At 55.7% G+C, this 26,389-nt stretch overlaps 4 protein-coding genes across 5 annotated transcripts in view; 3 read left to right on the top strand and 1 right to left on the bottom strand.

The window, feature by feature from the left end:
• The window catches only part of RAB5C (RAB5C, member RAS oncogene family), a 31,661-nt gene extending 28,799 nt beyond the window's left edge, over window positions 1-2,862 (top strand). The window contains exons 5-6 of the mRNA XM_023204095.1: window positions 1,314-1,407; window positions 1,943-2,862. Of these exons, the coding sequence (XP_023059863.1) occupies window positions 1,314-1,407; window positions 1,943-2,058 (210 nt within the window). The 3' untranslated portion in view covers window positions 2,059-2,862. The remainder of the gene's footprint in view (window positions 1-1,313; window positions 1,408-1,942) is intronic.
• A 1,295-nt stretch (window positions 2,863-4,157) lies between these two features.
• HSPB9 (heat shock protein family B (small) member 9) lies at window positions 4,158-4,643 on the bottom strand. The gene has a single exon (XM_023204096.3). The coding sequence runs from the start codon at window positions 4,626-4,628 to the stop codon at window positions 4,350-4,352; it is 279 nt and encodes a 92-aa protein (XP_023059864.2). The 5' UTR covers window positions 4,629-4,643; the 3' UTR covers window positions 4,158-4,349.
• Window positions 4,644-6,080: 1,437 nt separating this feature from the next.
• On the top strand, window positions 6,081-13,995 carry KAT2A (lysine acetyltransferase 2A). Its single transcript, XM_023204097.1, has 18 exons — window positions 6,081-6,506; window positions 6,643-6,766; window positions 7,093-7,238; window positions 7,344-7,433; window positions 7,741-7,922; window positions 8,023-8,214; window positions 9,056-9,162; window positions 9,368-9,478; window positions 9,571-9,707; window positions 9,789-9,997; window positions 10,224-10,350; window positions 11,530-11,640; window positions 12,060-12,203; window positions 12,496-12,610; window positions 12,707-12,743; window positions 12,824-12,887; window positions 13,022-13,106; window positions 13,264-13,995. Exons 1-18 carry the CDS (start codon window positions 6,168-6,170, stop codon window positions 13,455-13,457), a joined length of 2,514 nt encoding a protein of 837 aa, XP_023059865.1. The 5' UTR covers window positions 6,081-6,167; the 3' UTR covers window positions 13,458-13,995.
• Window positions 13,996-14,428: 433 nt separating this feature from the next.
• On the top strand, window positions 14,429-26,108 carry DHX58 (DExH-box helicase 58). Of its 2 annotated transcripts, XM_023204098.1 has the most exons (14): window positions 14,432-14,519; window positions 14,935-15,027; window positions 15,246-15,414; window positions 15,644-15,845; window positions 16,229-16,419; window positions 17,790-17,906; window positions 19,081-19,207; window positions 19,394-19,585; window positions 21,129-21,382; window positions 21,961-22,110; window positions 22,203-22,364; window positions 23,320-23,510; window positions 25,176-25,272; window positions 25,540-26,108. In XM_023204098.1, the coding sequence occupies exons 3-14, from the start codon at window positions 15,247-15,249 to the stop codon at window positions 25,723-25,725; spliced, it is 2,037 nt and encodes a 678-aa protein (XP_023059866.1). In that variant the 5' UTR covers window positions 14,432-14,519; window positions 14,935-15,027; window position 15,246; the 3' UTR covers window positions 25,726-26,108. The 2 variants fall into 2 exon arrangements, with proteins under 2 accessions (XP_023059867.1, XP_023059866.1); XM_023204099.1 differs by lacking the exon at window positions 14,935-15,027 and having other exon boundaries at window positions 14,429-14,519.
• Window positions 26,109-26,389: the final 281 nt, after the last annotated feature.

The raw sequence follows: 26,389 nt of genomic DNA, 5'->3' as shown, positions 1-26,389 counted from the left end.
AAAAAAAAAAAAAAAAAAAAAAAAAACAGATGCGGTGGCATACGCCTATAATCCCAACATCTGCAGGCTGAGGTGGGAGGATCACTTGAGCTTAGGAGTTCGAGACCAGCATGGGCAATGTGGCAAAAAAAACCCTGTGTCTAAAAAAAATACAAAAGTTAGCTGGGCATGGTGGTGTGCTACTCAGGAGGCTGAGGTGGGAAGGATCACTGGAGGCTGGGAGATTTGAGGCTGCAGTGAGCAGTGATTGTGCCACTGTACTCCAGCCTGGGCAACACAGTGAGATCCTGTCTCAAAAAAAAAAAAAAAAAGAGAGAAAGCGTGGGCCTAAAGGGAATTACCTGTCACCAGTCTCTCCCTGGTTCTCCTTCTTTGGTGGTAGGGGTATTGTATATATGGATCACTAGCCTGCTGCTTATCTTTTCTTGTAAGTTGACTTTTTAATTAAACTTACTGAAAAAGAAATAAGTCTCTGCTAACCCTAGAAACTCAACTTCTCTTCTTCTAATTTCCCCAGTTTCTTGTCCTTCCAGAAATATGCACGTGTTTTTTAATCCCTTTCTTTACATTGATGGCAGTGTGCTATACATACTGTATATGATAATTTTTTACCAATCCCTAATAATAGCAAGAGACTGAAAACAGTGCTGCAGTAGACATCCACATACTTTTGTGCTTTTGTGCAAACATGTAAGTGTATTTGTAGGTTAACTTTATTTTTTTTTTATTTTATTTTATTTTTTTGAGACGAAGTCTCGCTGTGTCGCCCAGGCTGGGGTGCAGTGGCCCGATCTCAGCTCACTGCAAGCTCCGCCTCCCGGGTTCACGCCATTCTCCTGCCTCAGCCTCCCAAGTAGCTGGGACTACAGGCGCCCACCACCTCGCCCGGCTAGTTTTTTGTATTTTTAGTAGAGACGGGGTTTCACCGTGTTAGCCAGGATGGTCTCGATCTCCCGACCTCATGATCCGCCCGTCTCGGCCTCCCAAAGTGCTGGGATTACAGGCTTGAGCCACCGCGCCCGGCTGTAGGTTAACTTTATAGAAGTATTTCCTAGCCTAGTGATTTTGAAGAGCAAGAAGGCAGGGTGGACCTAGGGAAACCTGGGTAAGACATCTGTCAGTGATTGTGAGCTGAGAGGTGCTATACATGAGCGGGGAAACCCAGATCAGGGCAGCCTTAGGCCTGAAAACCCCTGTGTGTGTCCAGCTGATCTCTATTATGATAAGGCCCTCGAACAGGGAAGGTTTGTATCCTGGGCCCTGGCCCCTGCCAACATTTCCCTCTCACCCTGTCTCACCTCCATCCAAACCAGGAAGCACAAGCCTATGCAGATGACAACAGTTTGCTGTTCATGGAGACATCAGCAAAGACTGCAATGAACGTGAACGAAATCTTCATGGCAATAGGTCAGTTGCTTCTCCTCCCCTCCTCTCTCTGCCACACCAAGGGCATATTACCTGTCTGCTGGTCTAGAGTGGTCCTGCGGGGTCCCTTCACCGCTTTTAACCTTCTGATAAAATTGTTTTCATCTTCACCTGACTCCCAGATGTACATGTCGGTTGTTCACCCGAGAAGTTCCTGAAGCCTGGGCCAGAGTCTCAATATTTCACTCTGTGAGCCTGTAGCCTGCCACCCATTTCAGAGCCTGCCTTCACTACCCCTAACCACTGCCTAGGAGTTTTTAGCTCATTTGGCTCTGCAATCTTCCTTCCTGAGTTGCAGATCCTGGCTCTACCACTCATTAGCTCTGTGGTCTTGGGCAAGTTATTTAACCTTTCTTTGCCACAGTTTCCTGAAAACACTCAGAATGCGCCTGACACATAGAAGCCCTCAATTTGTGAGTTATCACTGATTGGGTGTAAAGGCCAGAATCTGCTCCAGTGGAACTGGGAGAGTTACTGGGGTACCCCGAACAAATGCACTTTTCCCCCTCCCAAACAGCTAAGAAGCTTCCCAAGAATGAGCCCCAGAATGCAACTGGTGCTCCAGGCCGAAACCGAGGTGTGGACCTCCAGGAGAACAACCCAGCCAGCCGGAGCCAGTGCTGCAGCAACTGAGCCCCCCTTGCCTGCCCGCTGCCCCCACCTCCTCCACCTGAACGACCCGACTGGAATCCACTCTAACCAATCGCACTTAACGACTGGGGCCACCACTGGGGGGGCAGGGGGAGGGGTTCACCATGATTTCTCCATATAATTTTGATCATAGGCCGGAGTGAGTTATTCCACCTGCACCTTTCTGTACAAATACTAATTCAATTTTAAGTCTTAAGTCACTTTTTTAATATATATGATCTTCTGCTCTTCCCACTTCCTCCCCTTTCTACTGCTCTCCCATTTTCCCTTGCTGGGAGTAGCCACATGCTCTTGTCCCCCCACCCTTGTATATGGGGACAGTGGGGTCAGAGCAGCTACCCTTTCTTTCCCTCCTGAGGAACAGCAGACCCAGCAAGAGCATCCACATCCTCACCTTGTTCGGAGTGGTCTTGGGTTTGGGCGGGGGGGCAGACCTTGGGAAGGGGCTTAGGAAGGGAGAGGCAGCTCTTCTTTCAGCTGGCTCTCATCAGGCTGCAGTCCCCCTCCCCGCCCCCACCTCCCTGCTGGGAAACCACAGCATTATCACAGCATTATTGTGACAGCCACGAACCCCTTGCCCACAACCCTTCCACCCTTGGTCACCCCGACCTCTGGCTCTGAGCCCTGTTCTGACCAAATCACGATGATGAGTATTTGGGGGTGGGTGGGTAAGGGGGGGAGTGGGAGGGGACGGAACCAACTTTTCTGTATTTTGTATTGTATGTTTTCTTCAAAATGTAACCAATCAGTATCTTGTCAATATAGTCAGCCGATCGATTGACCTCACACTCGTCTTCCTTGTCTTTCTCTGGCAGTTTATCAGACAATGCCCTCTGTAGTTGAAATTGATTTAAAATGAACCACTGAATCTTGTTAAACAAAATCTTCCCCTCTAATATGAGGGGATGCTGGCGGTCATGGGAACCAAGAGAAAGAGGCTCTTACTGTTAGCAGCTCCGATGAGGTGGCTGACCTGGGCTGACCAGTTGGAAGTTTCAGGGCCTGTGTTCACTTCTCCACCACTCCCTTCCCCTCCCCCACCTACCAGATCATACTGGGGTGACATGCGGTCTGTATTTGATGATCATTAGTCTCTGAAACACCAGAAACAACCTCTTTGGGTTTTTTTGGTTGGTCTTTACCAGTGAGAGGGTCTGGATCCTCTCACTCTTCCTGAAGAGGAAGGGATCCCAACAGCCCCTGGAACACTGGACTGGTCTTAAGGCCAAGACTGCAGCCCCTGGCTTTCCTCACCACCTCTGTCCACAGCACCCCACACCACATCCAAGTTGCCCCAACCCAGCTCTCTACTGGTTCTAGAATCAGGTCTGGGCACTCAGCTCTCTGCTGCTCCCTGTTGGAGCTGCTGCTCAGCTAGGACCACACTCCCCTCTAATTTCTCCCAGGGCCACAGGGGCCTGATTCCTTTTTTTTTTTTTTTTTTTTTTTTTGAGTCTCTGTTACCCAGGCTGGAGTGCAGTGGTGTGATCTCAACTCACTGCAGCCTCCACCTCCCGGGTTCAAGCAATTCTTCTGCTTTGGCCTCCCAAGTAGCTGGGATTACAGGCACCTGCTACTGTGCCCTGCTAATTTTTGTATTTTTAGTAGAGACGGGGTTTCACCATGTTGGCCAGGTTGGTCTCGAACTCCTGTCAAGTGATCCACCTGCCTTGGCCTCCCAAAGTGCTGGGATTACAGGCATGAGCCACCACAGGTGGCCTTTTTTTTTTTGAGACAGAGTCTCAGTCTGTGGCCCAGGCTGGAGTGCAGTGGCAGGATCTTGGCTCACTGCAACCTCCCTCTGCCTCCCAGTTTCAAACGATTCTCTTGCTCAGCCTCCCGAGTAGCTGGGATTACAGGCGCACACCACCACACCTAATTTTTGTGTTTTTAGTAGAGATGGGGTTTCACCATGTTGGCCAGGCTGGTCTCGAATTCCTGGCCTCAAGTGAAATGCCTGCAGAGGCCTGATTCTTGGTGTACCACCACCTTGGGGGTGCCTTTCCTGCCTCCTGTGCCTCCAGTCCCTCTACCTCTGACCCCCATCCCCAGAAAAGACAACGGACACCAAGGCTGCTGCACATCCGGTCGTTTGTTTACTGGGTCAGGTTGAAAGCCTTAGAGCCAAGGCTCCGGGTCGGTCCTGTTTGGGCTTCAGGGAGAGCCAGCGCCACACATTGGTCTCTGACCCACAGCTGCCTGGAGGGGATCAGGCAGCAGGTTATGGCGGTAGGATTCAGTTTGGACGGGAGCACCTTCTGTGACATGCGGTATCAGACCCTTTCCGGGTCACTGCCGTCCAGTTGCCGCTGTCTGGTCACCATCAGCCATTGGCCGTCCACCTGCACCACCAGCTCCTCCGGGGCGAAGCCGTGGGCATCCATCTTCATTTGGAAACCGTCTCTGGCATGGTCATTGTTCTCCTGCGCTGGCGGACTGTCCCTGAGCAGCCGCACCGGCATTGTGGCTACCTGGTTCCGTTCAGCGAGGCCCACGCTGGGACACCGGGATGCCACCCGGCTCTCGGAGAAGGTGTTACAGATCGGTTGCATCCGAGTCAGCAACTAACTGCTGTCCAAGGGCGCGAGGCTCCGAGCGCAGAGCTAGGCGCGCGGAGGCCCGGAGAGGAGGGGCCTCCCGTGGTCTAGCCGAGCTCAGCTCTGCTCGCTCGGTTCCCTTCGCTTCTGCAAACGCAGGCGGAGTTCGGAATCAGTCACGCCCATCTTACCTCCAAGAGCCAGACTGTCACCGCCCTGGCGCGCCGGCAGCTACTCTCATCCCAGACCCTGACCCTTTCTCCGCCCTTCCCCACCTTCGTTAATGGGCCCCGGGGAGGCCGCAGCTGTGAAGGAACTGGATCCTCGACCAAGCCAGACCCGAGGGAGCCGGACCCCGGCGCAACCAACAGCAGATTGATCCCCCATCTGGAAGGGGACTGTCCTGCCTTCTAAGGACCAGGCCTGGGGCAAGGATTGTTCCCAGAGTCAGGGGAGGGCGGCTTTTCTGGGTCATCTACCCTACCTCTCCCTGACCACCCACAACCCCACGCGGACACGCGAGACGAGGAGGTGGACTGGTCTCTCCGGCTGTATTAATTAATCCACCCCCCGGGGTCTCCTGTGCTGCAGGCTGTGGTCTGGGCTCGGGCCACAAAGATGAAGATGCAGTCGGGGCTTCAGGAGAGCGGCTCCCAGTGCACAGAGAAAGGCTTAGCCCTCCCCTGCCTCACCCTCCACGTCAGTAGCCTTCTTGGTGACCATCGTAACCACAGCTATGCCTCTGATGCTGTTAATTGATTTTTTTTTTTTTTTTTTTAAGAGTCAGGGTCTTACTATGTTGCCCAGGTTAATCTCTAACTCCTGGGCTCAAGTGATCCTCCCATCTCGACCTCCCAAAGTGCTGGGATTATAGGCGTGAGCCACCTCGCCCGGTCTATAAACTTTATTTTTTATTTTTTTGTAGAGATGGGGGGGGGGTTCTCCTTATGTTGCCCAGCCTGGTGTCGAACTCCTAGGCTCAAGCGATTCTCCCGTGTGAGCCAGCCACCCGGCCTGATAAACTCCCTTTTGTTGAGTGATACTATTAAATGCATACAGAAAAGCGCACGAAAAGGTGCAGGTGAATGTCAGGAGAACACACCCAAGTCACCACCACACTGCTGCAGAACTGTTGCTACGTCTCATCTTTACCGCAGCTGCAATTCCGTGTCCAGAGCCGCGTGGGGCAGGGCCTGTGCGCGAGTTGGGGGAGGGGGTTAAGTGGGAGAGAGGCGCGGGAAAGAGGCAGACCCCACGATTGTCCCCAAGACTCCTTGTCCCTAAGAGGACAGCCATCGTGACTCTCCCAGACACCATTAAAAGAGATTACAAGTGAAGAGGGGTCAATGTGGGGCCTTCGCTCAGGCCTCACTTGGCTGTCAGGGGCCAAGAGACCAGACAGAAAAGTCTGGAAGCTGGAGGCAGTGGGGGAAGGCGCTGGAAGACTACAACTCCCGTCACGCGCCGCGCAGCGACGCCTGCGCACTGAACGCCGGTTGCCCATGCGGCCCTAGGGCTGGGAGCGCGGCGCCGCTCTCCGCTGCGGGGGAGGCCATGGCGGAACCTTCCCAGGCCCCGACCCCGGCCCCGGCTGCGCAGCCCCGGCCCCTTCAGTCCCCAGCCCCTGCCCCAACTCCGACTCCTGCACCCAGCCCGGCTTCAGCCCCGACTCCGACTCCCACCCCGGCACCAGCCCCTGCCCCAGCTGCAGCCCCAGCCGGCAGCACAGGGACTGGGGGGCCCGGGGTAGGAAGTGGGGGGGCCGGGAGCGGGGGGGATCCGGCTCGACCTGGCCTGAGCCAGCAGCAGCGCGCTAGCCAGAGGAAGGCGCAAGTCCGGGGGCTGCCGCGCGCCAAGAAGCTTGAGAAGCTAGGGGTCTTCTCGGCTTGCAAGGTGGGGGCGGGGCCTGGGGTGAAGGGGCGGGGCTTGGGGCATCCCTGGGCTCGGGTGGGAGTGGGGTCAAAGCTCTGGCTGCGGAGCGGCTCTTGCCCCAGAGGTATAGATTATTGACTGATCCTTCCGCCTCCAGGCCAATGAAACCTGTAAGTGTAATGGCTGGAAAAACCCCAAGCCCCCCACTGCACCCCGCATGGATCTGCAGCAGCCAGCTGCCAACCTGAGTGAGCTGTGCCGCAGTTGTGAGCATCCCTTGGGTAAGGCAGGCAGCGCCCTTGGAGCTGGGGGCAGCTGCTTGGACAGGGTGACAAGTGCCACAAAGCCTCATCTCTGAAAAAATCAAAGATGCCTCGAAGGAGGGATTGGGTTGGGGGGTGTGTATGCACCAAGGGAGGGGAAAGGAAATCTCTCAGCCCAGAACAGGCCCAGGCAACCCAATGGCTGTTATCGGAGCAGTCAGTCTCACTGTTGGTCACACTGGTTGGAGGGACGGAGTGTGCATCTTGGTTGGCTGTAAAGAGGGTCAAGAAGCCTTGTTGATTTCTTCTATCAATTTTTCCCAACTCTGCCATCTGTCTTGCAGCTGACCACGTATCTCACTTGGAGAATGTGTCAGAGGATGAAATAAACCGGCTGCTGGGGATGGTGGTGGATGTGGAGAATCTCTTCATGTCTGTTCACAAGGAGGAGGACACAGACACCAAGCAGGTCTATTTCTACCTCTTCAAGGTGAGCTTCTACTGAAGGAGGGTGTGAATGAAGGAGGTGGGGCCTTGAGGGGTTGTCTGCAGCTCTGCCCCACTCCGCTCTATGCCCCCTTCCTCTTCTCTCTAGCTCCTGCGGAAATGCATCCTGCAGATGACCCGGCCCGTGGTGGAGGGGTCCCTGGGCAGCCCTCCATTTGAGAAACCTAATATTGAGCAGGTGGGATAGGGAAATTGGAGATAGCGGAGAGGAGAACTGGGGACAGCTTGGAGGAGTGGGGAGCCTGTGTTCTCCATCCTCCTCAAGCTGAGAACAGTTGGGAGGTTCCGAGAAGGGAGGGTGTTTTGTGCTAACCTCAGAGTGGACATGGTGGTAGGGAGGGGGCAGAGCTTTTCTATAGAGACCACCCGAAAGAGACAGGAGAACCTTGTCCCTGGCCTCAGGGAGCATCTTCCTTTGTCTAAGAAGGCCCTGCAGGCTGCTCACATCTCATTCCTGGTTTTATTCCCCACCCACCCCTTCTCAGGGTGTGCTGAACTTTGTGCAGTACAAGTTTAGTCACCTGGCTCCCCGGGAGCGGCAGACGATGTTTGAGCTCTCAAAGATGTTCTTGCTCTGCCTTAACTACTGGAAGCTTGAGACACCTGCCCAGTTTCGGCAGAGGTCTCAGGCTGAAGATGTGGCTACCTACAAGGTCAATTACACCAGGTAGGCCCAGCCAGGGGCAGCTTCGGGGGAGGCTTGCAGGCCCAGCCTGGGTTCAGTGGTTTCCGCCCTCACCTGTCTCCCCCTCAACTCCCTACTCCAGATGGCTCTGTTATTGCCACGTGCCCCAGAGCTGTGATAGTCTCCCCCGCTACGAAACCACTCATGTCTTTGGGCGAAGCCTTCTCCGGTCCATTTTCACCGTTACCCGCCGGCAGCTACTGGAAAAGTTCCGAGTGGAGAAGGACAAATTGGTGCCCGAGAAGAGGACCCTCATCCTCACGCACTTCCCCAAGTAAGGCTCCTTCTGGCCTATCAGGATTTGGCCCCAAGTTCACATCCTCCCTGTTGTCCCCTTTTTTCCAGGAAGGCTTCCTGGATTGGTCCCTCCTCTCCCTCCATGGGCCTTCTGGGATCTGGGCGTCTACCTGGCAGACTTGCCCATGGCCCAGAAGCAACTTGCTAGTACTAGTCTGGGGATGGCAGGTACATAGCCCAAGCTAACGCTGCCCCCACCCCACCCTACGCCCCGGTAGATGTTACTAATTGTTTCCCATGGGGGCCTGGACACAGCCTCAGACTCCTTCCCTGCACAGCTCTCCAAGAAATCAGAGCTTATGCTTGAAGTGAAACCAATTTCTACTCCTGTTCTGGTCTTTTCTGTACAATTTTCTTCTGTTCAGCCACACCTTTTAAAATCTGGGTCATAACTCCCCTGTTCAAAAAACCCTCACTGACTAATCCTGGCTCTCTAGTGCCCTCCGCCATCAGGTGGGAACAAGAGATGGCAAGGTGGGGTGGAGTCTGAGCCCATTTTGATACTGAGGGCAGTGAGGGGATTCAGGGTGACAAGGTGCCCTGCCTGGCCACACAGCACAGGATGACATCAGCTCAGACCTGTCTCCCTGTGCTGCACAGCATGGTGAAACTGAGCCTCTTTGATCTCTGTCCTGGATGCGTCCTGTTGTCTTACCTTCAGTTGGAGGCTCCCAGAAGACAGGGGCTGTCCCCTCTTTCAGGTCCCCAGTTCCCTAAGAGCAGGGTCTGCTCTGACCAGCCTCCAGTCCCTCTGCTGCCTGGCCCAGGCTGCACCCTTGCAGAACAGAGTTGTGGGACAGACTGTGTCCTCCCTACAGATTCCTGTCCATGCTGGAGGAGGAGATCTATGGGGCAAACTCTCCAATCTGGGAGTCAGGCTTCACCATGCCACCCTCAGAGGGGACACAGCTGGTGCCCCGGCCAGGTATGTGCCATGGCATGCTCTGTAGGGTGTCTGGCCTGCCTGGCTGAGCTAAGCCTCCGGGGTGGAAGAGGGCTCAGCTGGGCTGGAGGCCCTGGATCCCACTGAGGGACCTGCCCCCAGCTTCAGCCCTCCCGTCCCTGACCTCTCTCTCTCCCTGTCTCAGCTTCAGTCCCCCGGTCCCTGACTTCTCTCTCTCTCTCCTCAGCTTCGGTCAGTGCAGCAGTTGTTCCCAGCACCCCCATCTTCAGCCCCAGCATGGGCGGAGGCAGCAGCAACTCCCTGAGTCTGGATCCTGCAGGGGCCGAGCCCATGCCAGGTGGATACTCGATCCCTGACCTCTGACCATCATTCACTCCTTCCCAAACCTTTTTTACTGATCCTGAGCAACCTTGCCTGCCTCCCCAATAGGTGAGAAGAGGAAGCTCCCGGAGAACCTGACCCTGGAGGATGCCAAGAGGCTCCGTGTGATGGGTGACATCCCCATGGAGCTAGTCAATGAGGTCATGCTGACCATCACTGACCCTGCTGCCATGCTGGGTCCTGAGGTGGGCAGCCCGACCTGCTGACCAGTTGGGGGACCCCCACCAACCTGAAACCCCAGCTCACCACCCCTCTTCTGTGCCCAGACGAGCCTGCTTTCGGCCAATGCGGCCCGGGATGAGACAGCCCGCCTGGAGGAGCGCCGTGGCATCATTGAGTTCCACGTCATCGGCAACTCGCTGACGCCCAAGGCCAACCGGCGGGTGTTGCTGTGGCTCGTGGGGCTGCAGAATGTCTTTTCCCACCAGCTGCCACGCATGCCTAAGGAGTATATCGCCCGCCTCGTCTTTGACCCGTGCGTCCCCCAGAGAGCCCCTCCCCCAGGGCAGCACCCCCGGGTCCCTTCCTCCTCGGCCTCTTCACTCCTCAAAATTGGAGATCCCCTGCTCCCCACTTCTGAGGTTCAACCTTTGAGCATTCTTATTTCTCACTGCCCAACCCTGACTACAGTTCAGACTTCCAGGGCTCTGGGGACCTGAAGGAAACAGGCAGGGGCTGTGACGTGCCCACCTCTCTCTTAGGAAGCACAAGACTCTGGCCTTGATCAAGGATGGGCGGGTCATCGGTGGCATCTGCTTCCGCATGTTTCCCACCCAGGGCTTCACGGAGATTGTCTTCTGTGCTGTCACCTCGAATGAGCAGGTCAAGGTGAGTGCGGCACCCCAGCCCCAGCCCCAGCCCACAGCTCGCTCTGGAGTTTGGGCCAGCTCCGAGCAGTGGGATGTGTGGGATGCAGCAGCCCCTTGCTCTTCTCTTAGTGGCCCGTTCCTCACATCCCCACAAGGTGGCAGCCGTTACTTTGATAACTGTGGATTAGGAAACCACCTGTTCACAGACAGAGCCCAAGAGGCGGCCACACTTTGGTGACCTGTGGACTAGGGTTTTCTTCATCACAAGAACATTTACATACATGGGGGAATTAATTACTTTACTTTTTATTTTTTATTTACTTTTTGAAACGGTCTCTCTCACCCAGGCCGGAGTGCAGAGGCATGATCAGGGCTCACTGCAGCCTCGACCTTCCAGGCTCAAGTGATACTCGTGCCTTGGCTTCCCAAGTAGCTGGGACTACAGGCATGCGCCACTACATCTGGCTAACTTTTGTGTTTTAGTAGAGCCAGGGTTTCACCAGGTTGCCCAGGCTGGTCTCCGACTCCTGACCTCAAGTGATTCACCCGCCTCGGCCTCCCAAAGTGCTGGGATTACAGGCGTGAGCCACGGTGCCCAGCCAAACTAACCGTTGTAATTACAGTAGTCCTATGCTGATAGCCTTGGCTTCTGTCCTTTGTTACGACAGACCCACTCGTAGGGTTGCTGGCTCTGTGTGTCACATACCTCAGATCTGCGTGGCGCATCGTTGGCCCTGATGTGTGGGAGGCATTGCTCCTGCTCAGGCCTCTGGTGACTCCCTCTCCCTCTTCTCCCAACTCTGGGGCCCAGGGACTGGGAATCGCTGGCCTGTGTCGGGTTTGGACCTGGCCCTGCCACGGCTGGCAGCCTGACCTTGAACGCGTTTCCTAACATAGCTGAGTTTCAGTTTTCTCTTTTCTAGAATAGAGGTGGTAATACTCGCCTCTGGGGTTGAGCATCGGTCTGTTAAACAGGAAGCACTGCACCTGGCCCAGAGTGAGCTTAGAAAGCCTGTACCTTTCACTTTCCCCCCGTAAACTCCTCCCCCTCTGTCAGCTGCCTTTCTTCCTCTGTGCCTGGATGCTCTCCCTCTCCCCACCTCCTCTCCAGTCCACCCGCTCCGCTCTGTGCTCTGAGAGCTCTCCAGCACCAGGCCCATCCTCAGCTCCTGGTGAGTCCTGCTCCCCTCCCCCACAGGGTTATGGGACCCACCTGATGAACCACCTGAAGGAGTATCATATCAAGCACAACATTCTCTACTTCCTCACCTACGCGGACGAGTACGCCATCGGCTACTTCAAAAAGCAGGTGACCCGTAGCCTTGTCCCACACCGGTCCTTTGCCTGAAGCCTGGGGTCATTCTGTCCAGCCCCTCTGTGGATGGAGTAGGAGTCCCTTTATGTCCCCTACTTCACCTGACACCTGCCAGGAAAGTCTCCATGCCTATCTTCTTTCCTCTGCTGCCACTGCCCCAGGGGAGAATGGGGGCCTATGGGGCCAGGAGAGCAGGCTGGAGGAACTGGGGGGCTCTTCGGGATGAGTCAGGAGTGGGCAGCTGACTGGGACCTTTCCAGGGACAGTTCAAACCCTCACAGTGCCCCAGGAGGAGGTTCAGGAGCAAGAGGTGTCACATGGCACGTGCCACCCCTCTGGTGCTCCCAGGGGAGGGACTACAGAAGTTGGGAAGTACTTATGGATGGACTGGGTCATGACCATCCACCCCCCAGGGTTTCTCCAAGGACATCAAGGTGCCCAAAAGCCGATACCTGGGCTACATCAAGGACTACGAGGGAGCGACACTGATGGAGTGTGAGCTGAATCCCCGCATCCCCTACACAGAGCTGTCCCACATCATCAAGAAGCAGAAAGAGGTGGTGTGCGCATGTGCGCATCTGTGGGAGTTTTCATGAATGTGCATGCGGGGGGCGAGCGCACGTGTGTAGACCTGTACTGCGTGTACATGCGTGTATGTGTGTGTGTGAGTGAGGAGGGGACAGGCCAGGATCTTGGTTCTTGCTCTGCTCCCTTGGGGAAGGTATGAGGGGAGGTGCTGGATTAGGTGGCATTGCATCTGGGTGGGTGCAGCCGGTGGCTCTGGCTATGGCCCTGGGAGGGGTTGTTGCTGGGGCTGGAGCTGGCCCCTTAGACCCTTCCTTCCCTCAGATCATCAAGAAGCTGATTGAGCGCAAACAGGCCCAGATCCGCAAGGTCTACCCAGGGCTCAGCTGCTTCAAGGAGGGGGTGAGGCAGATCCCTGTGGAGAGTGTCCCTGGCATTCGTAAGCAGGGGTCTTGGTTATGGGGTAGTGGGGGCACGCTGCTTGGGGTGCGGACCGGCATTCTTAAGAGACATTTTCCCACTTCCCACTTTGCAGGAGAGACGGGCTGGAAGCCGTTGGGGAAGGAGAAGGGGTGAGTGTTTTGTCAAAGGAGCCAGGTTGAGGGTGGGGCAGAGGGACTTGGAGCCTCAGACTTGGTGTATCTCGCCCCAGGAAGGAGCTGAAGGACCCCGACCAGCTCTACACAACCCTCAAAAACCTGCTGGCCCAAATCAAGGTGGGGAGACCAGGTTGCCTTTCCAGGGCCCCTGCACCAATGGCTGTGGCCTCTTGATGCAGTGTGAGGTGGGTGGCGGTCTAGGGCTGGTGTGGGTGCAGCAGGGCTGTCCCCAGCTCGGCTCTTCTCTCCAGTCGCACCCCAGTGCCTGGCCCTTCATGGAGCCTGTGAAGAAGTCGGAGGCCCCTGACTACTACGAGGTCATCCGCTTCCCCATTGGTGAGGACCCTCCATTCCATCTCCTTCCCTCCTCTTCCATCCCCATACCTGCTCCTGCCCTCACTGCGCCCTGCAGCCCCATGGGGCCCACCCCAGTGGACAGCCCTGCCATGGTCCTCAGCCTCTTAAAGCTCTGCTCCGCCTCCTGCTGCCCCAGACCTGAAGACCATGACTGAGCGGCTGCGAAGCCGCTACTACGTGACCCGGAAGCTCTTTGTGGCCGACCTGCAGCGGGTCATCGCCAACTGCCGCGAGTACAACCCCCCGGACAGCGAGTACTGCCGCTGCGCCAGCGCCCTGGAGAAGTTCTTCTACTTCAAGCTCAAGGAGGGAGGGCTCATTGACAAGTAGGCCCAGCTTTGGGCCGCAGCCCTGACCTTGAATGTCTCCACCTCAGATTCTGATCTGATCCTTAGGGGATGCCCTGGCCCCACAGACCCAACTCAGCTTGAGACACTCTAGCCAAGGGCCCTCCAGCCCCTGATCCTGCAGCCCTTTCTGGACCTTCAGGCACCCCCAAGCCTGCAGCTCCGTCCCAGCCTTCACTGTGTGTGAGAGGTCTCCTGGGTTGGGGCCCAGTCCCTCTAGAGTGGCTGGTGGCCAGGGATGAAACTTGCCCAGCCGTGGTGGCCCCCAGACCTGGTCCCCAAGAGCTTTGGAGGCTTGGATTCCTGGGCCTGGCCCGGGTGGCTGTTTCCCTGAGGACCAGGACTGCTCATTTTAGCTTGAGTGATGGCTTCAGGGGTTGGAAGTTCAGTCCAAACTGGCGGGGGCCATGCCTTGTCCGGTACTGTACTGTCAGTCTCCCCCAGGGGTGGGGGTGTGGGGACCATTCATTCCCTGGCATTAATCCCTTAGAGGGAACAATAAAGCTTTTTATTTCTCTGTGTGATTGTTTCTTTGGTGTAGTCCCAGCCTTAGCAGGCTCACCTTGGCCCCCCAGGGACCTCTTGCAAACTGGAGGCTGCTCTCCCCAGCAAGCCTCAGACCTGGTCCTGTGCTACACCTGCCCCCTGCCCAGCCCAGGTCTCACCTGCTCTAGTCGGTAGGTCTGCCCAGGGTAGTCCTACCTGGCTGCAGCCCCCCACCTCTCCCTCCTCCAGGCTGCTCCTGATTCAGATGCCAGGGCAGTAGGGGTCAAAACCTCCTGACTTAACCTTAACCTGGGTGGACGTGGTTACAACTGACTGCAAAAGGGCCAAAGCGTAGAGGATCCCGACGCAGTGAAAGAGTGCTTCCCTGTTAGCACACATGGTGCTTCTCGGGCAGGGCTGGGAGATTCCTAAATCGGCTCAGCTGGCTCCTCCCCTCGGTTTCAGTTTCCATTTCTGATTTCTGCTGTCTGCACTGAGCACAGCGGCACCAAGCTGAGCTAAGCAGGGCCGCCCTGGGCAGGCCTACCTGGTGGTGCAGGTGAGACCCGGGCTGGGCAGGGGGCAGGTGTAGCCTGTGTTACTCCCACCCCCGCCTTTTGGCCAGAGCAGGCTCCTGAAGTGTTTTGAGGGTGTCCTCCCCCACCTCCCTCAAGTGTGGTGGAGTCCTGGGCAAAGGGAGGTCTCTGTACCGACCAGTCTGGCCAGGAGTTGGGATGAGTGGAGGGGCCAGTGGGTCTGAGTCCCCTGCCATTCCCAGAATGGAGCTGTGGCCCTACCAAGGGGAGGTGATCGTGCCTACCAGGGCGCTGGCGCAGCGGCAGTACTCCTCCCGGAGTTGGTACTCGCGGCAGTTGGTGATGACTGTTAGCACAAACGGTTCTTTTTTGTTGGTTCTTTTTCCCGGGGCGGGGATGGGAGATTCCTAAGTCAGCTCAGCTGGCTCCTTCCCTCAGTTTCAGTTTCCATTTCGGGTCTCTGAGCTGAGCACAGTGGCACCAGGCTGAGTTAAGTGGGACTGCCCTGGGCCGACTTACCGACTAGAGCAGGTGAGAGCTGGGCTGGGCAGGGGCAGGTGTAGCCTGTGTTACTCCCGCCTCCCCCTTTTGGGCAGAGCAGAGTCCTGATGGGTTCTGAGGGAGTCCTGCCCCACCTCCTTCAAGTGGGGTGGAGTCCTGGGCAAAGGGAGGTCTCTGCACGAACTGGTCTGGCCAGGAGTTGGGAGGGGTGGAGGGGCCAGTGGGTCTGAGTCCCCTGCTATTCCCAGAATGGAGCTGCGGCCCTACCAGTGGGAGGTGATTACGCCTGCCCTGGCGGGCAAGAATATCATCATCTGGCTGCCCACGGGGGCTGGGAAGACCCGGGCGGCTGCTTATGTGGCCAAGCGGCACCTAGAGACTGTGGATGGAGCCAAGGTGGTTGTATTGGTCAACAGGGTGAGTGGACTGTCCCTGCCCCACTCCCCCACCACCAAGCAGGGTCTCAGCTCTTCAGGCACCTCTCAGTCCCAGCCAGAACTCCAAAGCTGCTGTGGCCATCCCTAAGCTCACCTGTCTTTCCACCCCGGCTCAATACCCAGCCATGCCCTGCGGGTCACCTTACCTCCCCCGCATTTCCCTGGCCCCAGATTCAGCTTTCTCCTCCCAGCTCATTCTCCACCTCCAGGTGCACCTGGTGACCCAGCATGGTGAAGAGTTCAGGCGCGTGCTGGATGGACGCTGGACCATGACAACACTGAGTGGGGACATGGGGCCACGTGCTGGCTTTGGCCACCTGGCCCGGTGCCATGACCTGCTCATCTGCACAGCAGAGCTTCTGCAGATGGCACTGACCAGCCCCGAGGAGGAGGAGCACGTGGAGCTCACTGGTGAGGGCCATGGCCAGGAGGAAAAGGATATGCATCTGGGGTACTTCCTCCCGCCAACCCCAGGGCACCCCCCGGAATCAAGGTGTTGGGAGTTTCTGTGGGAGTGGGGGGTTGCCTGTTCACAAAAGCCCAGCAGACACTCTAGTAGAAACAGGCCGGGCTATGGTGTAGGATCTTAGGCAAGTCCCTTCCTCAGCTGAGCCTCGGTTTACTAATCTGTGAAATGGAGAGAAATCATCTCTGCCTGGCTCTCCATCGTGGGACGCAGCTGCAAGTCGTGAAGGGAAGAAGGAATTCTTAGACGATTGTGGGGACTACCTGAAAGCTGATGGGAGGAAGGGCTTTGCAAACACAGGTCACAGCCTTTCCCCCTGTGCCCTCAGCCTTCTCCCTGATTGTGGTGGATGAGTGCCACCACACGCACAAGGACACTGTCTACAATGTCATCATGAGCCGGTACCTAGAACTTAAACTCCAGAGGGCACGGCCCCTACCCCAGGTGCTGGGTCTCACAGCCTCCCCAGGCACTGGCGGGGCCTCCAAGCTCGATGGGGCCATCGACCACGTCCTGCAGGTCAGCCTGGCCCCTATGGGCCTCCCACTGCCAGACCCACCGGGGACTTCCCTCCCTCCCTCCCTGCCTGCCCTGCCACTACCCCATCCCCACCAGTCCTACCAGGCTCTCCGTGGCAGTGTCTGGCCCCTTCCTCGCCTAAGATCCAGCCTCCAATGGCTTCTTATGGCACAAAGAATTAACTCCCAACTTTACTGTGGTTTACAAAGTTCCACATGATCTACCTCTCCACCTCATTTCCTGCGCCCTCCCTGTTGTAGCTCATCCTACAGCTACACTGGCCTGCCTTCTGCATCTTGAACGTGCAGGGCTTGTTCCCATCTCGTGACCTTTGCACTTACCATTTCTTTTGCCTGAAATGCCTTTCCCTTTGAACTTTACCTGCTGCGTCCTCCTTGTCGTTCATTGAACAGCTTAACGCCACCTCTTGAAAGTCCTCCCTGATCACCCCCTCTGCTCTCTGTCATGTCATCCAGTGCTATCCTCTTCAGAGCTTGTTAACGTGCTCTGCAAGGTTCTATTCTTTTTTTTTTTTTTTTTTGAGACAGAGTCTCACTCTTTCGCCCAGGCTGGAGGGCAGTGGCATGATCTCGGCTCCCTGCAACCTCCGCCTCCCAGGTTCAAGTGATTCTCCTGCCTCAGCCTCCCGAGTAGCTGGGATTACAGGCGCACACCACTACGCCCAACTAATTTTTTGTATTTTTAGTAGAGATGGGGTTTCACCATGTTGGCCACGCTAGTCTCAAACTCCTGACCTCGTGATTTGCCCGCCTCGGCCTCCCAAAGTGCTGGGATTACAGCGTGAGCCCCCATGCCCAGCCTCTTTTTTTTTTTTTTTTTTTTTGAGACCGAATCTCACTCTGTCACCCAGGTAGGTTGGAGTGCAGTGGCACGATCTTGGCTCACTGCAACCTCCACCTCCCGGGTTCAAGTGATTTTTCTGTCTCAGCCTCCTGAGTAGCTGGGACTACAGACGCATGCCAGCATGCCTGGCTAATTTTTGTACTTGTAGTAGAGATGAGGTTTCACCATGTTAGCCAGGCTGGTCTCAAACTCCTGACCTCAGGTGATCCGCCCACCTTGGCCTCCCAAAGTGCTGGGATTATAGGCGTGAGCCACCGCACCTGGCCGATTCTATTATTATTTACTGGTTTATTATCTGTCTCTCCAACTCCAATCGGAGTTCCTTTGTATCCCCAGTGCCTAGAACAAGACTGGTAGAGGGCGAGCAATATTTGAGTAGACGAATGCCCACACCCGCAATGGCCCACACTGTCCTGTCCTCAGCTGGGATCCATCCTGCCCCAAAGGTTTGCCCATTGTCCCCACAGACCCTCCCTTTCCAGTAAAGTCCTCTCTGTTGCCCCCAGCTCTGTGCCAACTTGGACACGTGGTGCATCATGTCACCCCAGAACTATCGCCCCCGGCTGCAGGAGCACAGCCAACAGCCTTGCAAACAGTACAACCTCTGCCACAGGCGCAGCCAGGTATGTGGGGGCAGGGACACGGTGAGAGCGGGAGCTGGTGTCAAGTTAGGACACCTAGGCTTGGGCCCTGACTCCGCCCTCACAGGTTCTGTGACTTCAGGTCACTTGCTATGTATCTGAGCCTCAATTTCTCCTTTCTGTGAAATGGGGCAGATACAGCCCATGCCCATAGCCTGCTCTTTGGATTGACTCAGAAGGCACCGCCGGTGTCTGTCACAGCACTGACATGCTGGGGAGTGCTGTAGAAACCAGAGAGCAGGGATACTTTGTGCTGAGGCTCTACTGAGCCCTCTCCAGTATGGACACGGCCTGGTGTCTGCTATGACTGGACTGGACAAGGACTAGGTGTCAGGTCCATAACTACACCAAATGTTACACTTGGGGTCAGGTTTGAGCCCACGCTGTGGTCTGGAGGGAGGGAGGGAGGGAGCAGATAGCTGAAAGAACACTTGGGTGGGCCACAGGCAGGTGAAATGTAGTTTTATTCAGCAGCTCTCTCAGCAGCAGCTCTCTCACGCTGTCCACCTTTATCTGGGCTGTGTGCTCTGGCTCTGTGGCTCCTGCTGCCCCCACGCCTGCAGCTGCACTCCCTGGCCTGCACGGCCAGCTTTGTCAGGGTCAGCAGCTTAACTCTTTCCCTCTGGGCACAGGCCGGTTCCTGGCTCCCCACTGCCCACCTTCAAGGCGACCGGCTCTCCCTTACAGGAGTTAGTAGCATTATTCTCTCTCTGGGCATGCCAGCGTGCCCTGCCGTGCCGAGCTGAACCGAGCCCTGTGCACAGCGTCAGCAGGGCAGTTATACCTTCTACTGACAGTAGAGTCCAGTATGAACTTACACAAACAGGTTAAATAGCAAGTGGAGTATGTGCCTGCCCCCTAAACTCGCTGAGTCACTCTGGCCCGGATGTCCGTCTCAGCCTATTCCTTGACCAAAGCACATCCATGTACCTTACACTAGGCATCACCGTGCCCAGGCCAAAGGGTAAGAGCACATCGTGGGTGAGACAGGGCAGGTCTCCTTCACACCCCAGCCGGCCTCCCTCTGGAGCTCACCCCTCAGCTAAGACAGATGGCTGAGGCAGTCGCAGCGTGCTACACACCGGGGTCAGCACCCCCACTGGGTGCCCATCCTCCAGTGTGTGTGCGAATCCCCTCCAACTCTCTTCTTGCCCAGGATCCGTTTGGGGACTTGCTGAAGAAGCTCATGGACCAAGTCCACGACCACCTGGAGATGCCTGAGTTGAGCCGGAACTTTGGGACGCAGATGTATGAGCAGCAGGTGGTGAAGCTGAGCGAGGCTGGTGAGAGGGGCAGCCCCTCAGGCGGAGGCGAGGATGCTGGAGGAGTCAGGGGCGGGGCCCGCCTGGGCGGAGGCCTTCGGGGCAGGGCCTAGCCACTCCAGGGGCGGAGTCTGAGTGGGAGGGCCCTATGGGGCGGGACAGGGGCGGGGCCGTGGGCCGCTCAGACACTATGGCCTCTGCCCGCAGCGGCTTTGGCCCTGCTCCAGGAGCAGCGAGTGTACGCACTTCACCTGAGGCGCTACAATGACGCGCTGCTCATCCATGATACTGTCCGCGCTGTGGATGCCCTGGCTGCGCTGCAGGATTTCTATCACAGGGAGCACGTCACTAAAACCCGGATCCTGTGTGCCGAGCGCCGGCTGCTGGCCCTGTTCGATGGTGAGGGGCGGGAGGGGGATTCCTGCCCGGGGATGATGGGACCTGGATGCGAGGTCAGAGGCCAGGGCACAGGGGACAAGGTCAGGTGGGAAGGTGCCCGCGAGGATACTGGTGGAGACCCTATTTTTCTAACCAAAATTCAAGGCCATGGGTAGGACTGGTTTGTTTCCTCGTTTGTGAAGGTTTTTGCATAGTTGTTAAAATTAATTCACGTTGTTGACTTTTTTTTTTTTGTTTAAACAGTCGGGGTCTTGCTCTATCGCCCAGGCTAGAGGACAGTTTTGCAATCATAGCTCACTGCAACCTCGACCTAATGGGCTCAAGTAATTCTCACCCTTCAGCCTCCCAAGTAGTTAGGACTGTAGGTGGGCACCACCACTCCCAGCTAATTAAAAAATTTTTTTTCTAGAGGCAGAGTCTCGCTTTGTTGCCCAGGCTGGTCTAACTCCTGGGCTTAAGTGATCCTCCTGCCTCTGCCTCCCAAAGTGCTGGAATTATGGTGTGAGCCACTGCACCCGGCCCAGATTTTTAAAAAATATTAGTTAGGAGTGGTTCCTTTAGACTGGGAGAGAGCGAGACTGAAAGTCAGAGGGTGAAATTTAAGGTTGCAAATCTCAGCACAGGCTGGGGCTCAAGAGATCTGGGCAGCAGAGGTCAGAGTGAAAAGCTCAAGGGTCATCCTAGTCACTGGGAAGAAGAGGGTTCTAGTCTGAGGTTCTGTACTGTGTGACCCTGGTGTGAGGCTGGCCTTGAGCGTGGGCTCGGTAGGAGGCATCCTTTTTGTTTGTTTGTTTGTTTGTTTGTTTGAGGAGGAGTCTTGCTCTGTGGCCCAGGCTGGAGTGCAATGGCACTATCCCAGCTCACTACAACCTCCCCCTCCTGGGTTCAAGCAATTCTCCTGCCTCAGCCACCGGAGTAGCTGGGATTACAGGTGTGCATCACCATGCCCAGCTAATTTTTAGTAGAGACGGGGTTTCACCATATTGGTCAGGCTGGTCTCGAACTCCTGACCTAGGTGATCCACTCGCCTCACCCTCCCAAAGGGCTGGGATTACAGGCATGAGCCAATGCACCTGGCCAGGGCATCCTTAAATGTATTCTTGGTGCTGCTGTGGGGGAGTTGAGCAGGAGCTCCATCCTTCTACCACCCCCACCTTCTGCACTCCTGCAGTCCTATTCCTGTGAGAACCTCCTCCGCCAGTGTCCTCCCCACTCCAAGATCTGAATCCTCTGCCTCTGTTTGGGGCTTTTCTTTCTTTCTTCTTCTTTCTTTCTTTTTCCTTTCTTTCTTTCTTTTCTCTCTCTCTCTCTCTTTCTCTCTCTCTCTCTTTCTCTCTTTCTTCTTCTTCTTTTTTTTTTTTTTCCCCAGACAGAGTCTCACTCTGTTACACAGTACACAGCCTGGAGTGCAGTGATGCAATCATAGCTCTCTTCAGCCTTGACCTCCTGGGCTCAAGCAATCCTTCTACCCTCAGCCTCCCAAGTATCTCAGACTACAGACATGTGCCACTACACCCGGCTAACTTTTTGGGGTTTTCAACAGACCATAAGAATGTGCTGGCCCACCTGGCAACTCATGGCCCGGAGAATCCAAAACTGGAGATGTTGGAAAAGATCCTGCAAAGGCAGTTCAGGAGCTCTGACAGCCCCCGGGGTATCATCTTCACCCGCACCCGCCAGAGCGCACACTCCCTCCTGCTCTGGCTTCAGCAGCAGCCGGGCCTGCAGACCGTGGACATTCGGGCCCAGCTACTGACTGGGGCTGGGAACAGCAGCCAGAGCACCCACATGACCCAGGTGTGGGCTTCGGGGAAAGATGCTGGCGCTGCGGGGGGGGATTCCATAGGAGAGCAGTGTGGGGAACAGGGTCTTCAGCACAGAGGGTGGAGGCGGGGAGAACTGGTGGAAAGAGAAGGTTGGCTGTCCCCAGGCAGAGGGGCAAGGAGCTAGGGGAGAGGGGTGGACACTGACATCCCCAGTGCTGAAGACTCTCCCAGTTTGGGGGTCCCTGGGGGCAGAAGGGTGGGCATGGGGGTCTGTAGGGAAAGAGGTGGGTGATGTAGTTCCTCAGGGCAGAGGATCAGGTCTGGGGTCCCTTGCAGGAGAAGGCTATGGCTTGGGAGTTTTTCCTAGACTAGAGGGGTAGGGAGCCTTAGGTTAGGAGTCCCTAGGGAAGATAGGGGTTGGAGAGTTATCTGGGAAGATGGGCAAGATCCTAGGGGTACCTGGAGATAAAGATGGGATTCAAGTACTCCAGGGAGACGGACCAAGATTAGGAGTGAGGGCTGAATCAGGAGAGGCTACTCTGGCAGGTGGAGTCAGCCTGAGCCACCTCATGTACCAGCCTCTTTTTCCTCCCTGCTCTTCCCCTGCAGAGGGACCAGCAAGAAGTAATCCGGAAGTTCCGAGATGGAACCCTGAACCTTCTGGTGGCCACGAGCGTGGCAGAGGAGGGGCTGGACATCCCACAGTGCAACGTGGTGGTGCGCTATGGGCTCCTGACCAATGAAATCTCCATGGTCCAGGTACTTACACATTCCCTTCCACTCGGGCACCCTTATAGGATCCTGTGTGGGGCCCCAGCCCCACTCAGGACACCCCTTGTCTCCCTTCCCAGGCCAGGGGCCGTGCCCGGGCCGATCAGAGTGTGTACTCGTTTGTAGCAACTGAGGGTAGCCGGGAGCTGAAGCGGGAGCTGATCAACGAGGCGCTGGAGACGCTGATGGAGCAGGCAGTGGCTGCTGTGCAGAAGATGGACCAGGCCGAGTACCAGGCCAAGGTCTGCAGGTGGCCTGCATGCCCTGTGGGAGGCATGGGGAGGAGAGAACCCCTCCCTGGTGGGTTTCTGACTGCACACATATGTCCCCCTGTCCTCTCTATATCTCAGGGCTAACTTCGCCCACCTAGGGAAGGTTTGTATAGAGGCTGGGGTGGGGCTGCCAGGGAAGGCAGTACCTGGACTCCAGAAGGCCTTAGGAACAGGCCTTGTCCAAGGCTCTTTATTTATCCTTGCCATGAGATACTTTATATATCTGGAAGAGCTGCATTACAGCCCTTCTGGAACCAGGCAGAGGGGACAAGATAAGTCCACGTGCAGAAGATAAGCCCAGAACTAGGACTTATATCATCGGTTCCCCTGAGGCAAGGCCATTACCATCCTGCCTTGTCCAGGGTGCTCCCTGTTGTCCCAGCATAATTGTTAATGATGCCCCATGACAGATTCACAGAAGCAGCTTTACCTAAAATCCTTCAAGATTGAGCAGGAAAGCTTATCCCTCCCACTGTTGCCCCCAACTACCCACACTGTTGTTCCCCTGCTTTTTTTCCCCCGAGATGGAGTCTCACTCTGTCACCCAGGCTGGAGTGCAGTGGCACAATCTCTGCCTCCAGGGCTCAAGCAATTCTCCTGCTTCAGCCTCCTGAGTAGCTGGGATTATAGGTGTGCACCACCATGCCCGGCTAATTTTTGTCTTTTTGGTAGAGATGGGGTTTCGCCATGTTGCCCAGGCTGGTCTGGAACTCCTGACCTCGTGATCCACCCTCCTTGGCCTCCCAAAATGCTGGGATTACAGGCATGAGTCACTGCACCCAGCAGTAGAGCTTCTGTTAAGCTCCAGGGAGGGTTAAGGAAAGTCTCTTCCTGGTACAAATATCTTAGGTCTTTGGGAACCCTTTGTCCCCCAAGGAACGTTCTCTTAGGCCCCAATCATGCCTAGTGTCCCCTCCCACCCCAGATCCGGGATCTGCAGCAGGCAGCCCTGACCAAGCGGGCGGCCCAGGCAGCCCAGCGGGAGAGCCAGCGGCGGCAGTTCCCAGTGGAGCACGTGCAGCTACTCTGCATCAACTGCATGGTGGCTGTGGGCCATGGCAGCGACCTACGGAAGGTGGAGGGCACCCATCATGTCAACGTGAACCCCAACTTCTCGTGAGACCTGTGGAAGGGGCTATTGGGATGGGGGCGTGGGATGGGGGACTGGGAATCCTTCCCATCCAGACAGTGCTTTGAAGCTTTGGAAAGCTAAAGAACATTGTAGCAAGTACTTATTCTGCATTTTCACAATAATCTGGTTAGACAGGTTTTATCCCTGTCTCCATTTTACAGGCAAGGAAATAGAGGCTCAGAGAGGCTACGTGACTTGCCCAAGTTCCCATAGCCACTATCTGGTTGAGCAAGAACTGGAATTCAGGGCCGGGCGCGGTGGCTCAAGCCTGTAATCCCAGCACTTTGGGAGGCCGAGACGGGCGGATCACGAGGTCAGGAGTTCGAGACCATCCTGGCTAACACAGTGAAACCCCATCTCTACTAAAAAATACAAAAAGCTAGCCGGGCGAGGTGGCGGGCGCCTGTAGTCCCAGCTAGTCGGGAGGCTGAGGCAGGAGAATGGCGTAAACCCGGGAGGCGGAGCTTGCAGTGAGCTGAGATCCGGCCACTGCACTCCAGCCTGGGCGACAGAGCGAGACTCCGTCTCACAAAAAAAAAGAACCGGAATTCAGGATACTAAGTGTCAAAAGACCACACATTGACCCTCTGGTCCTACCTACTCTGAGGGTATCAAGAGAGCTTGGCCATCCCCGAGCCATCCCTGAGCCATCCTACCTTGCATGCACACAGACACTTTCACATCCTCTGTCACCTAGAGAGTAACCTTCCCCCATCCTCCATCCTTTCATTATGTCACCCTCTGTGTTCCAGGCCACTGTGCCAAGGATCTTCACACAGGTTTTCTCAATTGAGGAGGTCGCATTTCAGCTAGGTCTCAATGGGTCTGGTTTGAGTTTGAGCGAATGAGAAGGTAACCATGGAGGGCTGGGCGCGGTGGCTCACGCCTGTAATTCCAACACTTTGGGAGGCCGAGGTGGGTGGATCACTTGAGGTTAGGAGTTCAAGACCAGTCTGGCCAACATGGTGAAACCCCTTCTCTACTAAAAAAAAAAAATACAAAAATTAGCTGGGCCTGATGGCCCATGCTTGTAATCCCAGCTACTTGGGTGGCTGAGGCATGAGAATCGCTTGAACCCGGGAGGCAAGCCAAGATTGCACTACTGCACTCCAGCCTGGGCAATAGAGTGAGACTCTGCCTTAAAAAAAAAAAAAAAAAAAAAAAGATGCCAGTTGACCTGAATGGGAGGGACTGTGAATAATGAGATTTAGAAAGAGACAGACTAGCCCATGGAAGATGTTAAAGGTCAGGTGTGTAAGTGTAGCCTTTATCCAGGAGGTTCCTCTTAGGAATCTTGGATAGATTTTAAGGAACAGAGTGTCAGGGCAGATTTATATTTTTAGATCACTCTAGCAGTTGGTGGAAGGATGGCTTGGGATTGGGAGTAAGAATGGAAGCAGAGAGACCCGTTAGGAGACTGTGAGACCAGGTAACCAGTGCTGAGGCTTGAACCTGGGCATGAGAGAACGTGCGATGGAGGCTACACAGGTAGAACTCACTGAAGACTGGATTTCCTGGCCTGGGAAGTCTGTGCCTCTTGACCAGCAGGAAGGCCCAAGGTCCAGGCAGAGGCTTGGCCGGCAGGAGGGCATGAGATCTGGGGCTGAGGAGGGTCAATGAGGGCTGTAGCCACTCCCCTTCCTCTCCAGGATCTACTATAACATCTCCAGGGATCCTGTGGTCATCGACAAAGTCTTCAAGGACTGGAAACCTGGGGGTGTCATCAGCTGCAGGAACTGTGGGGAGGTAAGAGCTTGGGCCATGTCCCAGGCCCCAGAGTCCTCAGCCCCACTCTTCAGAGGCCCTCAGAGAGCCCTCACTAGGACACGGGAGACAGTCCCACCCCATGGCCTCCAGTCTGAAGAGGGAGGTCCAGCCCCTGCCTAAGGGAGGCCACAGTCTGTGACATCTCAGGTGGGAGGAAAAGGCCCCGTATTCAGGGAATTCCAACTTGAGGAGAGAAGCCCAGTCTGAGGCCAGAGACCCAGACCCTACCCTCTCTGTCACCTCTAGATCTGGGGACTGCAGATGATCTACAAGTCAGTGAAGCTGCCAGCGCTGAAAGTCCGCAGCATGCTGCTGGAGACCCCTCAAGGGCGGATCCAGGCCAAAAAGTGGTCCCGCGTGCCCTTCTCCGTGCCTGACTTTGACTTCCTGCAGCATTGTGCCCAGAACCTTTCCGACCTCTCCCTGGACTGAGCACCTCGTTGCTGCAGTACCCGGTTCGGGCTCTAGGGGGCGGGAGAGTCCGCAGCAGCCGTCATCTTTCCCGGGACACAGCCTGGTCCAGGCCCCTCCTTCCTGAATCACCAGCTGTGGGCATCAGGCCCACCAGCCACAGAGGAGTCCTGGGCTCCCTGGCTTAGGCTCCCGCAACGGGGAAACAACTGGAGGGTCAGAGCTCAGCCCAGACCTACCTTGCACGCACATAGACACTTTCATATGCACTGGATGGAGTTAGGGAAACTGAGGCAAAATAATTTGCTGTACTGTACTCAGAATCACGACATTCCTTCCCTACCAAGGCCACTTCTCTTTTTTGAGGCTCCTCACAAAAATAAATGAAAAAATGGGATAGAAAATGTGTGGTATCTTAATTTTGTTGAAATACAATTGGTAGAAAATAAACTGTGCATGTAGTGTGCAATTGGGTACTTTTTTATTTTTATTTTTTTGAGACTGAGTTTCACTATTGCCCAGCCTGGAGTACAGTCGCACGATCTTGGCTCACTGCAACCTCCACCTCCTGAGTTCAGGCGATTCTCCTGCCTCAGCCTCCCAAGTAACTTAGATTACAGGTGCCTGCCACCATGCCCAGCTAATTTTTTGTATTTTTTAGTAGAGATAGGGTTTTACCATGTTG

The sequence above is a fragment of the Piliocolobus tephrosceles genome, chromosome 16 (genome assembly GCF_002776525.5).
Source record: "Piliocolobus tephrosceles isolate RC106 chromosome 16, ASM277652v3, whole genome shotgun sequence".
NCBI classification, from domain to species: Eukaryota; Metazoa; Chordata; class Mammalia; order Primates; family Cercopithecidae; genus Piliocolobus; species Piliocolobus tephrosceles.
Note: the sequence above shows the minus strand (reverse complement) of the source record. Positions and strands in the feature narration are given on the sequence as shown.

Bases quoted from the DNA above. Each gene is read 5' to 3' on its own strand.
- DHX58 (XM_023204099.1), top strand. From the start codon at position 15,247: ATGGAGCTGCGGCCCTACCAGTGGGAGGTGATTACGCCTGCCCTGGCG. The intron at 21,383-21,960 runs GTGTGGGCTTCG...CTTCCCCTGCAG, and splicing joins AGAGCACCCACATGACCCAG to AGGGACCAGCAAGAAGTAAT. The intron at 25,273-25,539 runs GTAAGAGCTTGG...TGTCACCTCTAG, and splicing joins GCTGCAGGAACTGTGGGGAG to ATCTGGGGACTGCAGATGAT.
- HSPB9 (XM_023204096.3), bottom strand. From the start codon at position 4,628: ATGCAACCGATCTGTAACACCTTCTCCGAGAGCCGGGTGGCATCCCGG.
- KAT2A (XM_023204097.1), top strand. From the start codon at position 6,168: ATGGCGGAACCTTCCCAGGCCCCGACCCCGGCCCCGGCTGCGCAGCCC. The intron at 6,507-6,642 runs GTGGGGGCGGGG...TTCCGCCTCCAG, and splicing joins GGGTCTTCTCGGCTTGCAAG to GCCAATGAAACCTGTAAGTG. The intron at 12,888-13,021 runs GTGGGGAGACCA...TCTTCTCTCCAG, and splicing joins ACCTGCTGGCCCAAATCAAG to TCGCACCCCAGTGCCTGGCC.